General features: G+C 34.3%; 1 protein-coding gene across 1 annotated transcript in view; it reads left to right on the top strand.

Moving 5' to 3' along the window:
* SEC24A (SEC24 homolog A, COPII coat complex component) overlaps window positions 1-17,275 on the top strand; it is a 60,563-nt gene that overhangs the window by 20,219 nt on the left and 23,069 nt on the right. Inside the window, exons 4-13 of the mRNA XM_068535914.1 lie at window positions 186-263; window positions 833-993; window positions 1,285-1,457; window positions 3,773-3,875; window positions 4,902-5,028; window positions 6,579-6,688; window positions 8,878-8,990; window positions 10,363-10,481; window positions 15,135-15,190; window positions 16,282-16,488. Of these exons, the coding sequence (XP_068392015.1) occupies window positions 186-263; window positions 833-993; window positions 1,285-1,457; window positions 3,773-3,875; window positions 4,902-5,028; window positions 6,579-6,688; window positions 8,878-8,990; window positions 10,363-10,481; window positions 15,135-15,190; window positions 16,282-16,488 (1,247 nt within the window). The remainder of the gene's footprint in view (window positions 1-185; window positions 264-832; window positions 994-1,284; window positions 1,458-3,772; window positions 3,876-4,901; window positions 5,029-6,578; window positions 6,689-8,877; window positions 8,991-10,362; window positions 10,482-15,134; window positions 15,191-16,281; window positions 16,489-17,275) is intronic.

Below are 17,275 nucleotides of genomic sequence, written 5' to 3' on the forward strand. Positions count from 1 at the left end.
TTTTGTATATTTAAAATCTTAACATTGTTTGAAAATTTTATTTCAACATTTCACATTTCCTGGGCTGTGGTTTTAAACTATTTGTCATTTGGAAAGTTATCATAAATTTTAGACATTAGCTCAAATCTTGCAAAAATTATAATAATGGTTCTAATTTAAATATTGTTAATAAACTTCCTCCTTAGGTATTATACCAAATACCAATAATGGATCTATGGTGGTTCACAATAGTTATGATGAAATTGAAGGCGGTGGCTTCTTGGGTGAGATGCTATGAAAGTTTTTTTGTTTTTTTTAATATGTGTTCCTTGTAGGAAACAAAGAAGAAAACTTCATAATTATGTCACACAATGATACCTACTGTTAGCATTTTTTATCTCCATGCATTTAGATTTTTTGTTAGGTTTTTTTCCCCTTTAGGATTGGGATTATGGGCTTTATTATTATTATGTTATGACCGAAGAGTATTTTTGTCAGTTAAATCTATTTAAATTTACTTATCCAGTTGAACATTTAGTATGTTTTAATTAAAGTTGTTTTGACTTAAATTTTAGTCTGAATACAAAGTTTAGTACATGACTTGAGATATGAGAGTAAATTAATTATACTAAACTTATTTTTGTGTTTACAGCTATAGTCCACTTTAGCTAGATTTTAATCATTGCTCTTACTTTGTTACTAGTGTTTGTTTTATTTTACAAAATTGATGAATGAAAGTACTAAATTACCCAAAGGATTTTGGAGTTATAATTTCTATAATTTAATGGATCTGTGTGTTGATTTAAAGTACTCTGGAGTGTAAAATAGAACTTAAAAGTTATCTTGTTTCTAGCAACACCACAGCTTACTAATAAGAATCCTACAATGAGCCGAAGTGTTGGATATTCATATCCCTCCTTACCACCTGGTTATCAGAACACAATACCACCTAGTACAACAGGAATGCCACCCTCTTCCTTGAATTATCCAAGTGGTCCACAGGCATTTACTCAGGTATACTTTTTGTTTTTGTGTTTTTACCTGTATTCCACTTCAGTTTAAACTGTATTCACATGGAAAAATTTTAGGAAGGTATAATGAACATTTTTAACCAGTTAGAATGGTAATGAATATTTCATAAGGCCTTTGTCCTGTTATATATCTCCAGAACCAAAAAATTGACCAGGAAATCTAGATTACAGTGTTGTTATTTAGAGAGAAATTAAGTAACCAAGTCCTTATACTCTTCTCTTTTCAGCTGAAGACATTATAAAGGCTACTTACTTTGAAATTATGTATCTTTAGACTCCCTTAGGTGCTAATCATTTACCTGCAAGCATGAGTGGATTAAGTCTACATCCAGAGGGGCTAAGGGTTATCAATCTACTTCAAGAAAGAAACATGCTTCCATTGACACCTTTGCAGCCTCCCGTTCCAAATTTGCATGAAGATATCCAGAAACTCAACTGTAACCCAGAGTAAGGCTTCAAACAGCGCTTCTTATTAAATATGACATTTTACTTGTTCTAAAATTCTTCCAGATTTTTTTTGAGCTTTATGTGTTACGAACAAGCTATACAAATGTATTAATTTATGAAAGTAGTTCTGCATGCAGAAAACAGCACTTTGTTAGTTGCTTACTTGATATTTGAAATGTTCTAAGTCAAGAAATAGAGTTGTAACCCCTGATCTGATAGCTACTCTTATCAGCTCTAATGGGACTATGATATTCATTATCATTATGGTGATTACATTATATTTTCAAAGTCCAAAGGACAGAGACTTGATTCTATATAATCCTTTATTTGCTCTCATTTTAAATTGTTTTTCATAACCAACATAATTATAATACTCTTTTCTCTCTTAAAATTGATTGTGAGTTTAAGTGTATATGAAGACTTTCTGGTAAATTGAATTTTGTTATTTTTATTTTTTATTTATTTTAAAAATTTATTATTTATTTGGCTGCATTGGGTCTTAGTTGCAGCATGTGGGATCTTTGTTGTGGCATGTGGGATCTCCCGTTGCGGCGTGTGGGCTCTTCTCTAGTCGTTGTGCACAGGCTCCAGAGCGTGTGGGCTCAGTAGTTGCAGCGCTCGGGCTCCAGAGTGCGTGGGCTCTCTGGTTATGGTGTGTGGGCTCCAGAGCGCATGGGCTTAGTTGCCCTGCAGTATGTGGGATCTTAGTTGCCCAACCAGGGATCGAACCATCGTCCCCTGCATTGGAAGGCGGATTCTTAACCACTGGACCACCAGGGAAGTCCCTAAATTTTTTTTTTTAATTAATTAATTAATTAATTTTTATTTTTGGCTGCGTTGGATCTTCGTTGCTGCACGTGGGCTTTCTCTAGTTGTGGTGAGCGGGGGCTACTCTTTGTTGTGGTGTACGGGCTTCTCACTGCAGTGGCTTCTCTTGTTGCAGAGCACAGGCTCTAGGTGCACGGGCTTCAGTAGTTGTGGCACACGGGCTCAGTAGTTGTGGCACGGGGGCTCAGTAGTTGTGGCTCGCGGCTCTAGAGCGCAGGCTCAGTAGTTGTAGCACAGGGGCTTAGTTGCTCCGCGGCATGTGGGATCTTCCCAGACCAGGGCTCGAACCCATGTCCCCTGCATTGGCAGGCGGATTCTTTTTTTTTTTTTTTTTTAAATTAATAGACTTTTACTTTTTAAAAAAAAAAAAGTATTTATTTATTTATTTATGGCTGTGCTGGGTCTTCGTTTCTGTGCGAGGGCTTTCTCTAGTTGCGGCAAGCGGGGGCCACTCTTCATCGCGGTGCGTGGGCCTCTCACTATCGCGGCCTCTCTTGTTGCGGAGCACAGGGTCCAGACGCGCAGGCTCAGTAATTGTGGCTCACGGGCCTAGTTGCTCCGCGGCGCGTGGGATCTTCCCAGACCAGGACTCGAACCCGTGTCCCCTGCATTGGCAGGCAGACTCTCAACCACTGTGCCGCCAGGGAAGCCCCAGGCGGATTCTTAACCACTGTGCCACCAGGGAAACCCAATTTTGTTATTTTTAAATAGTCTTTTTAAAACCTTCAGCAAAACTGAGCTTTTCAGTAATACACTTAACTTTTTTTTTTTTTAAGATTTATTATTTATTTATTTAATTTATTTTTGGCTGCATCGGGTCTTAGTTGCAGTACTCAGAATCTTCCTTGAGGCATGCAGGATCCTTCATTTCAGTGCGTGGGCTCTTCCTTGTGGTGCACAGGCTTCTCTAGTTGTGGCGAGTGGGTTTTCTCTTCTCTAGTGGCACGCAGGCTCCAGGGTGCATGGGCTCTGTAGTTGTGGCACGCAGGCTCTAGTTGAGGCGTGCGTGAGCTCAGTAGTTGTGGCACGCAGGCTTAGTTGCCCTGAGGCGTGTTGGATCTTAGTTCCCTGACCAGGGATTGAACCCATGTCCCCTGCATTGTAAGGCAGATTCTTTACCACTGGACCACCAGAGAAGTCCCAGTAATACACTTAACTTTGCATATGCAAATTTGGGTCATCACCTTGAAATTCCAGTGCAATCTAGATTTATATAAAGAAAAATAAGTTCTTTGATAGTCTAGACTGTCTTTGCACAAGTTGAGAAGAAAATATATTTTAGTTATATAAAATGGGATTATAACCGTCTTCCCTTTCTTTCTGAATAGGATTTAAATATTTAACAAGGATAAAATTTGTGAGGGCCTATTGAAATACTTCATTTGTAATCTGATCCAGTGTTAAAATGTGTACCTTTTAATAAGTTTTTATTTTTGTCCAAAAATAGTCATGGTAACAACTGACACATGATTTTTACGTTGATATAGGTTATTTCGATGCACACTGACTAGCATTCCTCAGACTCAGGCTTTACTGAATAAAGCCAAACTTCCTTTGGGACTGCTGCTTCATCCTTTTAAAGACCTAGTGGTATGTTTTACTAGCGAAAGTAAATGTCTTGTGGAAAATTATCTTGGTGGTAAGGAATTTTTTATAATAGTGCAAGAATTTGTTTGAGCTATCTTTAGGAATTTGACCATTGGCCGATTATTTGTATTTCAACCAAAAATATTATTATCAAACACTTTCACAAAGAGATAAAATGAACATATTGTTGAAAAATTCAGGAGGTACTGAATAGAATAGAGGTACTGAAGAAAATAAATAAATGAACCATACTATTTTAACAAGTTGTAAATTGTTTACCCATTAAAATACTTTACCCATTCTCCCAGTTCTTCCATTCTTGGAGGAAATTCTGTTGCTTTAAGAAGCTGTTTCCAAAAAGAAGAAGAAAAGAAAATACGCCCTTCTACTTTTGTCCTAAGGCTCTGGGACCTTGACATGTGACCACATACGGTTTGAGAGAATCAGTCCATAAGTGAAGTGACTTTCCCATAACAAACCTCCTTTTGGTAATAGGATTGTATTGCCTTTACTGATTTTTGACTTTAAATCTTTTAAAACGTAGGATAAACTTTAAATAGGAGCATAATTGCAAAGTCCAATAAAATATTTAAATATAATTTAACCATACCTTACTTTGTGACAATTCTTTTATGAGAACTTAGTAGCCTGTTAATATAACATGAAGAAACTTCCTAATGATTTAATTAGTCATTTTTTTTAGAATATTGATCCTTCCTTCACCATTCAGCTCACAGATACGTTGTAAATTTACTATGTTGGTTTTGCAATGTAAACTTTTAATGAGAAAATAAATACTTTTTAAAAGGCAAAATTTAATGAGAATGGTCCTGGGGAAAATCACTAGGGTTTAAAAACCAATACATTTCATTACATAATTTTTTGTTTGGCAGCTTGGACACATTTTTTTACCTTAGTTTTTTCTCTAAAATTATAATATCCCAACAATTACTTGGAAGGTATGGATTAATTGCTTGACCTTTAGACATGATCATCATTGCCTTTAATAAATTAGTCCTTTTTTTTCAGCAATTGCCTGTGGTTACCTCTAGTACAATTGTGAGATGCCGTTCATGCAGGACATACATCAACCCTTTTGTCAGCTTTCTTGATCAAAGGAGATGGAAATGTAACTTATGTTACCGAGTCAATGATGGTATGTTTTTTTTTTTTTTAAACATTTAAACATTTCTACATGCGTTGTAGGGAAGTCAGATAACACAAATGTGAAGTTAAAAAACAAAACAAAACCTGGTCTTATTTACCCGTAATCCTTTCACTCCGATATAACTTCTTTTAACTTTTTTCTAGGCATTTATACTTATATATAAATAATTATATACTTCTTAAGCAAAAAATGTGATAATACTACTTTGATACCACTTTTTTACATTTATTCTATTGGGTATATAATAAATGGCATATTTCATGGTATTATTTAAGGCTGTAATTTAAGAAATATTTTTATTTAGAAATTGTCCCATGCCTTTTCTCTAGGGTGAAAGAAAATAAGTCCGCAGAGTAGCTGCCATTAGCTTCATTCACTGCTGTATGAAGGGAGGTGGGCAGTGCTAGAAGGTTAGTTGAATGTAGTTTTTTTAGTAACTGATGAGGAGGAGATCTTCTTCAGTAACTGTTTCACAATTTATATTTGAGGAATATCATCTAACCAACAACATTCTGTTAGGATTAGAGAAGAAAAAAAGGGCATGCCGTTACCCACATTGAAAATTTGGTCTCTGTTTAGAAGGAAATTTCATTAAGCATTGGGAAATAGAGGAACTTGAGAGATTTTTTAAAACCATTTTTATTGTTTGTGTTTTTAGAGTAGAAGAAGTGAGGGTAGAAAAAGAGCATTCTTTTTACTCTGTAATGCAGAAAATATATGTATTTATAGTGTTTAGTACACCTTTAAAATCTTATGTATATATGCTTCAATATATGAAATTAAATTATAATAAGGATTGAAGTCACTTTTGTGTGCAGCCCAGACCATTTCATGAACTATGGCTTACCCTTTAGCATATATAGGAATTTTAATTTTTAAACAGTTACTGGGAAGACAGATGCAATGATAATTAACACATTATTGACGGGGGGATTTTTGCAGAAACTAACGCCTGTGGCCATAATATGTCTCTGGTCAAAAATGTGTTAATTTAGAAAATACTCTTTGAGCACTAGTGTTTTATAGGCAGTAGGCAACCGATATTCCATAGAGGTCTTATAACTATTGAAACTCACCATACCCTTAGGCTTTAACCTTTGAAGTATTTTACTGTAGCTTTCTAGGGGCAACCAGAGTCTGTACATTTCATATGTCAAATGTTATTATCCATGTACCACTGTGAAATTTAAGACAAAGTTTAGTCTTGCATTTAAGAAAATAATTGGCATTTAATGAATTTTTATTATCCTTTCAAACTACTTTAGGAAAGCAGCTTTCCAAGAATTAAGAGAAAAAAGGGTATTAGAAGATAGGGAAAGAAAAATCATAGTGCTTGTGGTTGTAAAAGCAAAACATACTTAGTGCCATTCAGTGTGGAGGGGAATTGAATGGGACTCAAAAACAAAGTGTATTTAGCCCTTAATATTTAGTCTATATTGAATTATTTATAAATTCCTAAATTAAGAAAACAGCCAAATACAAGCTATATTAAACTTAATCCTTTCAGTTTTAACATTATATATTGTTAACTCACATAGTTCCTGAAGAATTCATGTACAACCCTTTGACCAGAGTCTATGGAGAACCTCACAGAAGACCTGAAGTTCAAAATGCTACTATTGAGTTTATGGCTCCTTCAGAATACATGGTAAACTTTCATTTTTTATGTAGCACAAATATTTCATTATACCTGGTTTTAAATAAAATATAAAGTCCTTTAACCAAAATTTTATATTTTTAATTTATAAAAGTTATCCTTGTTCATTATAAAAGTAGTTAATTTGTATATAAGGGTAAGTTTGAAAAGTAAAAGTGTATGTAAAGTTCCACTTACGTTTCTTGGGCATCCATCCAGAAACTTGCAATATAATATTGGGATCATACTTACTTTTAGGTCACTTCCAGTTTTTTTCTGTTACAAATAATGATGTGATGCACATCCTCTTTGCAACTACTTTTATACACTTGTGTGAATATCTGAGGTCTTGCATTTGAAAAGATAATAATTATGCCTAATGTTTAACTAGCACTATGCATTTTATAAAGCACATATATTTTTGATCATCACAAATAACTCTTAATTAAGCTGTTAATCCTGTTTTACGGATGTGAAACAAATTTAGTTAGGTGACTTTCCAGATCTTCTTTAGCAGGTGCTAGAGGTCTCATAAAAATTTAGGACTTTTGACTTGATTTCTCTTTCCCCATGCAATAATTGCCTCTAAGGAAAGGGAATATGTAGATAAGATTTAATACCAACTTTTAATATTTTATTTTAGTATATTTTTGTGGGATAGTCTCTATCTGGTCAATTGGGGACATTTTAGTATAGATATTACAACGATTCAGTCTCTTTTCATCACATAGAAATTTCAGTGTAGAAAACATTTTTGTGACACTTAAATGGCTGGTGATCGCTTTCTGTAGTGTAGCTGTCCCTCTGTTGAATTAAAACCAAAAAATCAGAAGCATTTGTTCTTTTGAATTGGCCTTCCTGGGTTTCTTTAACTCCCAGGTTTTGTAAAAATGGCTTCCTTTAAATTTGGAAATTTGCCTATAGCAAGAGGTTTTCTTCCTTCCTGACTTACCTCTTGGGCAACAGGTTCTATGGATTTTGCAAGTGATATGTACAAAAAAATATAAAAGTTAGTATACTACACGTGGAGTTCTGATTGTGGTTATTTGGTGCTTTTTATTTTATTATTATTTTTATTGAAAACAAAATACTTTTTATTTTGAGATAATTTTAGATTTATAGAAGGGTTTCAAAAATAGCACAAAGAGTTCACCCAGCTACCCCTAATGTAAACATTTTACGTAGTTCTAGGGCAATCATCAAGCTTAAATGAACACTAGCACAACACTATGAATGAAACTACGGACTTTACTTGGATTTCACTAGTTTTTCCACTTAACGTCCTTTCCCTGTCCCAGGGTTCAATCCACGTTGCATTTAGTTTCTGTTCCTTTAGTCTCCTCCCATCTGTGGCAGTTCCTTAGCTTTTCCTTGTCTTTCATGACCTTGAGCTTTTTTTTTTAAATTAATTTTTATTGGAATATAGTTGTTTTACAATGTTGTGTTAGTTTCTGCTGTACAGCAAAGTGAATCAGTTATACGTATATGTATATCCCCTCTTTTTTAGATTTCCTTCCCATTTAGGTCACCACAGATCACTGAGTAGGGTTCCCTGTGCTAAACAGCAGGTGCTCATTAGTTATCTATTTTATGCACAGTAGTGTATATATGTCAATCCCAATCTCCCAATTCGTACCTGCCTCCCCACCCCCCCTGGCTTTTTATTGAATTGAAAACAAATCTTTGAACTTGGAAGTTTAAAATATACTTGTACATTTTTCTGGAACTTGGCTGAAATGTGTTGGTTAAATAACCAGCTCAGGCTAACTTGATTTGTCATTTTCAGAGCTGTACATTTCCCTAAATTGTGAAATATAATGTACATATGGAAAAGCCTATGAAACATAAATATATAGGTTACCAAATAATCATAGCACCACTGTTGCACCACACAGATCAAGAAATTGAACATTGCCGATACTCATAAATGCCTTTCTGATCACATTTCTTCCTCTTCCTGTCCTAGAAAAGATACTCTTCTGACCTATGATAATCATATCCTCATTGTCCTTTTTCTAAGTATGCATCTGAAAAAAACTTCTTTCTATATTATTTTCTTAATGTATTATTATTTATTGTGGTCTCCACTTAATCTGTAAATAATGCTTATTTTATTGTTTTGCTATATATAGACACGACAAATGGTAAGTTTAAAATTAATTCTGTTAATTGTATTTAATGAGATCCTTTTTCTCCTTCAGTTACGACCACCTCAACCTCCAGTGTACCTTTTTGTATTTGATGTGTCTCACAATGCAGTTGAAACTGGATACTTGAATTCAGTTTGCCAGAGTTTGTTAGACAATCTGGATTTGTAAGTATCTTAATTCAGGTTAAATCATAAACTAACGGTGTTTGTAAAGTGAATAAGTAGTTTCAAACTATATTTTAAAAGTTATGTAATTATGTTCTAAAAGTCCACTTAAATCAGTACATAACTTTAGGCCTCACTTTCTCTGAGAAACATTAATTTATTTTAACTTTTTATTATGGAAAAATTTCAAATATGTAGTAAATAGAAAGAATGTAATGAAGTTCCAGGTACCCAGCCTTCAACTTCAATATTTTTAGCATTCAGCTGTTCTTGCCTCATCTAACCCTTCCCTTCCCCCTTTTTTCCCTAGAGTATTTTAATACAAATCTCAGTCAGTATATCATTTACCTAGAAATACTTGGAATTATTTTTAACCCTAACTAAAATATGAGAATCACATCAAACAAAATTAGTAATAATTCCATAATGTGATATAATACCCAGTTCAATTTTTGTTCCTGGTTGTCTCCAGAATGTCTTTTTACTGTGGGTTTGTTGAAATAAGAATCTAAACAGTATCTACACATTGCATTTGCTGGTCATATCTCTTAAGCCTCTTAAAATAACTGTACTTTAAGTGGTTCTTAGATACTTAGTGTAACACGTAAAAGCCAGTGTGACCTTTCAGTGTAATGAAATACTATTGTGCTCTTGTGTGTAAGGAAGAATGTGTAGGACCAAATCTCATCAGAAGTGGACTAACTCCCTCACCTTGGCAAAAGGCATTCTTGTTCTTATCAGCATTTGTATTTTTAATGTTGTAGGTTATGTATGGGGATTGTCTGTTGATGAGAGAGTTCACTGACTCACCCAAACATGAACAACAAAAATGAAAGCTAGTTTGTCTTTCCCCTTATGAAACTATGGTCTACATATTTAAGTTCTTCAAAAACAGATCTTTTTGTTGATCTTCTTAAATGAATGCATTAAACAATAATTGAAAAGAGGTTTGGGCAATTTTTGTTTTAAAGATATGCAGTTCATAAATTTATATTACATTTTAGAGTTGGTGTATGGTAATTTTTTTGAAGTATTTTTTATAAATTAAAATCATCCTCAAACTTTTGTATATACTTTCCAGTATTTTTTATATATCATTTCCTAAGTGATTGATATAACTTTATATAGGTGTAATGAGTTTTGGATTGCTGTATTATTGCTGGGTTTTGTTGATTATTTGACTTATATATAGTGTTTTCTTTTGAGTAGTGTATGTTTTCATGGTGATTAAACATTGCACGGGTTAAAAACATTTATGTTGGGGCAGTTTTCATAACACAGAAGTAGATATTTGTATTTAACTCTTTGCAGATATTTTAGGTATATATGTATATGGGAAAACTATAAAATACTCTTCTGAATTTGTTTTTAGGCTTCCTGGCAACACTAGGACAAAAATTGGCTTCATAACATTTGATAGTACAATCCACTTCTACAGCCTTCAAGAAGGTCTATCTCAACCTCAGATGCTAATAGTTTCAGATATTGAAGGTATATATTATATACTTAAAATTATTGAACTGCCTGAGGAGTTTTTAGTTTTAGAAATATTTCATGACTGTTCAACAGACTAGCAGCATATGGTATGATTCTACTATACTGAGGAAAACCTTGAGTATAAAATCATAAGATTTTTGGAATTGTAAGAGTCCCTCAGTCAAATCTCTCATTTTATAGAAGAGGAAACAGAATTATGGAGGTAAAGTGAGTTCTGAACAAGTCAACAAAAAACAAGTTAATGTTAAAGCTCATTCAAGAAGTATTTGAGGATAGACCTAGATTAATTGAACAGAATAGAGAGCCCAGAAATAAGCCCTCACATATATGTTCAGTTGATTTTTGATAAGGACGCCAAGACCATTCAATGGGGAAAAGACAGTCTTTTCAACAAATGGTTCTGGGAAAACCAAACATGCAAAAGAATGAAGTTAGACCCTTACCATAAACCATATAAAAAAAAATTAACTCAGTGGATCAAAGACCTAAACTTAAGAACTAAAACTGTAAAACTCTTAGAAGGAAACATAGGGGAAAATCTTAATGACATTGGGTTTGGCAGTGATTTCTTGGATATGACACTAAAAGCAGAAGCAACAAAAGAAAAAATAAATAAATTGGATGTTATCACTGTTAAAATACTTTTGTACATGAAAGAAAACTGTCAAGAGAGTAAAAAGAAGTCACAGAATGGGAGAAAATATATGCATATGCAAATCACACATGATGAAGGATTAATATAAAGAGCTTCTCAACTCAGCAGCAACAACAAAAAAACACAATTCAAAAATGGACGAAGGACTTGAATAGACAATTCTCCAAAGATGTACAAATGGTCAATAAACACATGAAAAAATGCTCAACATCATTAGTCACTAGAGAAATGCAAATCAAAATCACGAGATACCACTTCACATCCATTAGAATGGTTATTATTTTTTTAAAAATGGAAAATAACAAGGGCTGGCAAGGATGTGGAAACATTGGAACTGTCGTATATTGCTGGTGGGAATGTAGAATGGTGCAGTATTATGGAAAACAATTTGGCAGTTCCTCAAAAAGTTAGACATAGAATTACCATTATGAGCTACCAATTCTGCTTCCCAGTATATACCTAAAAGAGTTGAAAGCAAAAACTCAAACAAATACTCATACACCAGTGTTCATAGCAACATTATTCACAATAGCCAAAAGTTGGAAACAACCTAAGTATCCATCAAGAGATGATTGGTTAAATAATGTGGTATATACATATAATGGAATATTATTCATCCCTAAGAATGAAATTCTGATGCATGCTACAACATGAATGAACCTTGAAAACATTATATCAATACTAAGTGAAATAAACCAGACGCAAAAGGACAAAGATTATATGATTCCGCTTATATGAGGTACCGGGAATGGGTGAATTCATAGAGATATAGGTTAGAAAGTAGATTATAGATTACCAGGAGCTTGGGGGAAGGGAGAAATTATTTAATGGGTACTGTTTAGGATGATGAAAAGGTTCTGAAAATACATAATGATGATGGTTACACAACATTGTGAATGTACTTAATAGTACTGAATTGTACACTTAAAAATGATTAAGGTGGAGCTTCCCTGGTGGCGCAGTGGTTGAGAATCTGCCTGCCAATGCAGGGGAAACGGGTTCGAGCCCTGGTCTGGGAAGATCCCACATGCCGCGGAGCAACTGGGCCCGTGAGCCACAATTACTGAGCCTGCGCGTCTGGAGCCTGTGCTCCTCAACAAGAGAGGCCACGATAGTGAGAGGCCCGCGCACCATGATGAAGAGTGGCCCCCACTTGCCGCAACCGGAGAAAGCCCTCGCACAGAAACGAAGACCCAACACAGCCATAAATAAATAAAAAATAAAAAAATAAAAAAAAAATTTAAAAGTATCTTCTAAAAAAAAAAAGATTAAGTATATTTTGTATATTTTGTATATTTTACCACAGTTTAAAAAATTAACTCCAAATGGATCATAGATCTGAGTATGAGACTAAAACTATAAAACTGTTAAAACATAAAAGTAAGTCTTGGTGACCTTGAATTAGGCAGTGATTTCTTAGGTACAACACCAAAAGCACAAACACCAAAAGAAAAAACAGATAAGTTGGGCTTCCTAACAATTAAAAACTTTTGGATAAACAGCAAGGTCCTGCAGTATAGCACAGGGAACTATATTCAATATCCTGTGATAAACCATAATGGAAAAGAATATGTATATGTATAACTGAATCACTTTGCTGTACAGCAGAAATTAGCACAACATTGTAAATCAACTATACTTCAATAAACTAAAAAAAATTAAAATTTTTAAAAATTAAAAAAGATTAAAACCTTTTGTGTTTCAAAGGATGCCATCATGAAAGTGAAGAATGAGAGAGTGAGAGAAAATATTTGCAAGTTACGTATCTGATCAAAATATATATCTAGATTATGTAAACAACTTCTACAACTTATTAAAAAGGCAACCTAATTAAAAAGTGGGCAAAGGATTTGAATAGACATGTCTCTATTCAATACACCATACTCAATATTCTGTATATGCAGTTGGCTTATAATCCCTTGAAAAGATGCTCCATATCATGAGTTATCAGGGAAATGCAGATGAAAAACCACAGTGAAATGACACATCACGCCAGTTAAAAAAAATTCTCAAAACCAAAAGTTTTTGCTGCTCTGAGCATATCTGAATAGGTGGGAAGGTTCCATGAGTATTGGTTTTGGGGTTACAAATAAATTTTCATAAGTAGGCAAGTTTGCAACTATAAAATCTATGAATTAGGGGGATTGACTGTACAACTTTAAAATGAAATAGTTGAATAGAGCCCCCTTCTGTCTTGGTTGTTCCAGGTCTCACAACAGAGCAGCCAAGTCAGTCAGTCATTCATTTCCCTTATCTATTTACCCAGGTACTTATTTGGCATAAAATAAAATCACTGAACAGGTGATTCTGATGATGAGCCAAGTTGTGAATTTACTGATATGGTCCAGCCTCTCAATTTTATACATGAGCTGATAAATGGAATATCCCTTGCTGGATGTCACATAGCAAAACTTTTTTTAAAGGACAGTGACAAGTATTTGCAAGGATGTGGAGAAATCGGAACCCTCATTAACTAGTAGTAGGAATGGAAAATGGTGCCGCCATTAGGGAAATCATTTTGTCAGTTCCTCTGGAAGTTAAACATAGAGTTACCATATAACCAGCAATTTTACTTAATAGGTATATGCTCAAGAAAATTAAAAACATGTCTATACTGTAAAAGCAACTACACTTCAATTTTTAAAAATTGCTAAATATGAATTATTAAAAATAAAACAATACAGAACATGTCCACACAAAAATGTGTACATGAATGTTGGTAGCAACTCAGCCAAGAAGTGGAAACAACCCAACATAAACAAAATGTAGAATATCCATACAATGAAATGTTTTGTTACTCAGCCATAAAAAAGAATAAAGTACTGATAAATGCTACAACATGGATGAACCTTGAACACATGAAGCTAAGTGTAAGAAGCCAGTCACAAAGGACCTCATAGTGTGACTCCATTAATATGAAATGTCGAGAATAGGCCAATCCAGAGACAGAAAGTGGCTGCCTAGAGCTGTGGGAGTTGACGGGGAATTGAGGAATGACTGTTAATTGGTGTGGGGTTCCCTTTTGGGATGATGAAAAGGATCTAGAATTAGATAGTGGTGGTAGCTGTACAACCCTGTGCATATATTAAAAAATCACTGAATTGTACCTTCTGCAAGGGTAAATTTTATGGTATGTGAATTATATCGTAAAACTTTTATTAAAATCTGTTTAATTTTAAAGAAAAAGGAAGAAATCTAAAGAATAGTACATTTTTTATATGATAGTTAAAGTAAATATTTAATGTTTCAAATTATTGGTGTTATTTTTCATGAACATTATGATGAGCCTTATTTTTGTAATTTTTTAATAATAAATAAACAGTACAAAAATGTAGAAAGTGAGACCCCTCATAATCCTGCATCACCACCCACATTTCCTTCACAGTTTGCTTCCTTCTAAGAAAGGATATTTAATTCCTAAGAAAGAACAAATTTGAATCCTGAGAAGCTCTTCTGATGTGGCCATTTAGCATACCTCCTGATTCACTTGACTTTGTAGTCCCTTAAGTAGAATGGGGGCCTTCTTTATGAGAAAGTATGTGCTTTATGAATGACAGAGCTGTTGGTGGGCTGTATTACTTCCATGTCAAGACGCAGAATTCTTGTGTGTCATCTTAGTCAACTTTTTTTTTTAATGCCAAGAGTGTTTCGTTGGCTGGCTTCTGGGGCTAAGCAAGAATTCTAAAGCAGGATTCTAAATTGTCTTTAACCTAAGAAGCAGAGTACTTGTACAAACCCTTACTGAGTGCTTGTGGGTCAGTATTTTCTATTTGGGAGGCTATTTACCTTTTACATGGTAATAGATAAGCTGCAGTAAAAGCCTAAATCAGTGCTCTTTTGGTGACCCTGAACATACGTAGACATTGCTGTACAAATGGAGGAGGTGGCTCTTCTCTAAGTATGGGGGTGGTTAATTATATCACTGTTAATGTATTTGGAACATCTTTAACAATTAAGTTTTGTTTAAGAGAAATATTTATTTGTTCTTTCAGATGTTTTTATACCTATGCCAGAGAACTTATTAGTAAATTTAAATGAAAGTAAAGAGGTAAGGGACACTTTCCTATCTGACATGTTTAATTGAAATGTTGAAGGAATATATTTTTAAAATGAACTTTAAGTAGAATTTTGCTTCTCTCTGTGACATTTCTAAGATGTGTAGCATTTTATATTTGCAGTTAGTTAAAATTCATCAGATGAACAGCTTTTGATTTTGCCCTTGAACTGATTGCTTTTAAGTTTAATGTATCCATTTGTAGTAGGGTAGAAGATAAGCCTATTCCATAAATGAGAGAAACCTGGAGGAAACCTGCCTTGCCAGCCATTTGGGAAATTGGGAGGGTTGCTGAGATAAGCTTCTGGTCACTACATAGAAGCACTTTAGGCTGCTTTCAGTGCCCTTTGCTTTTCTGATTCACAGAGTGTCATTGGGGTCAGTTCAGAAGAAACTCTTATTACCTGCCTGGAAATTGCCATGACATAATACAGTGAGAGGTGAACAGAATGTGTCTGAAGGGGGGATGTTGTCTACCCTGTACATGCATATATGCCGTAGGGGTAACATTTTAACTAGCAAGTCTATGGTCTCAGCTGTTGGCAACGGTGACTTCGCCATAGTGTGAAGTATTTTTTTCCCATTAACTCTCTTTATTTGTACAACCTAACCTGAATAGGTAGTTGTTTTTTGTTTTGTTTTTCTTTTGTAGTAATATTACTAGTTGGCAAATTTACTGGCTATCTTAGATTTTGCAATAGGGAAGAGTTAAACGCACTTTGGAACTGAAAAGAATAAAGTGTATAGAGGTGATTGAGAAGGCCATATTTCATGGCATTTAAATATGTAAAATCTCTAAACTGATGGTTCTTTTGGATACATTTGGACTTATAGTCTTGCTGGACTACTGCATGTGCAAGAACTGTAAGGCCCCAATTTTGATTTGTCTTGCTTGCCAATTTATAATGTTGACTTAAAATGGCTTTCTTGTCATTTGACCAACTTCATTGTTTACTGTACTGTCTGTAGATTCTCTGACCATCATCATGACTCAATGTCTTGTCTATTGTATGAGTCAGTGACTTAATGTGAAAAAAATTTTTTTTATTGTAACACTCTTGAGTTTTCTTGCTTTATTTCACAAGCTCGTCCAAGATTTACTGAAAACTTTGCCGCAAATGTTCACCAAGACCCTGGAGACCCAGAGTGCCTTGGGTCCAGCCCTTCAGGCTGCCTTTAAGCTGATGTCCCCAACTGGTGGTCGAATGTCTGTTTTTCAAACACAGCTCCCAACTCTTGGAGTGGGAGCCCTGAAACCACGAGAGGAACCCAACCAAAGGTCGTCTGCTAAGGTTAGAAAGTCATCAAGTGCATGATAAGATTTATGCTGGTGCTTTGTCCCTTTGAGTACAGAGCTTATTTCAAATTTATTTTTCAGTTGTGAAAAGGAGGGAATATAAGGAAATGGATAAAGCGTTTCTCCTCTTTTATGTAGACATTTCTATTTTATTACATTATTTTCTATCTGATTCACCCATACCTTATGTATAGATCTTTAGCAGGCCATAGCAATGCCACCTGCCTTTGATGAGAAAGTCAGGCAGACTAAGAGAATGCTTGCCAGGGACAAAGTAGAACCTGGATGATGAATAAAAAGTAGTCATGGTTTGGTATATTGACTGCCATGGATTGCTTTTGAGCACCTTGTGTGTGTAAACTTAGTTTGAGATGTGTATTTCTCAAAAGATTATGATAGTGTGGCCATATACTGTAATGATTAGGGTGTCAGTCTTGGAATAAGTCTGCCTAAGTCTCACTGCTTTTTAGATGTGTGAGCTTAAATAGTTACATAATTTCTTTGCCCCTCTTTTTCCTTATATTTATAAAATGAAAATATCGATAGTACCCATCTCTTATGATAGATGAAAAGTATTACATATGAATTTAGAAGCTTCCAGAATAATAATCATTTAATAGATTATCAAAATTAGTATAATAGATGTATTTCTTTTTAAAAGTAAAACAAAATAGTAAATTCTTAAGCAGGACATGTTTCATACTGAAAAAAGAGGAAATAACACAAAAGGATTTTGTAGAATGCCCAAGGATAATTGTTAACCCTTGGTATATATGGATAGG

This window comes from Eschrichtius robustus, chromosome 2, assembly GCF_028021215.1.
Source record: "Eschrichtius robustus isolate mEscRob2 chromosome 2, mEscRob2.pri, whole genome shotgun sequence".
Classification (NCBI taxonomy): Eukaryota; Metazoa; Chordata; class Mammalia; order Artiodactyla; family Eschrichtiidae; genus Eschrichtius; species Eschrichtius robustus.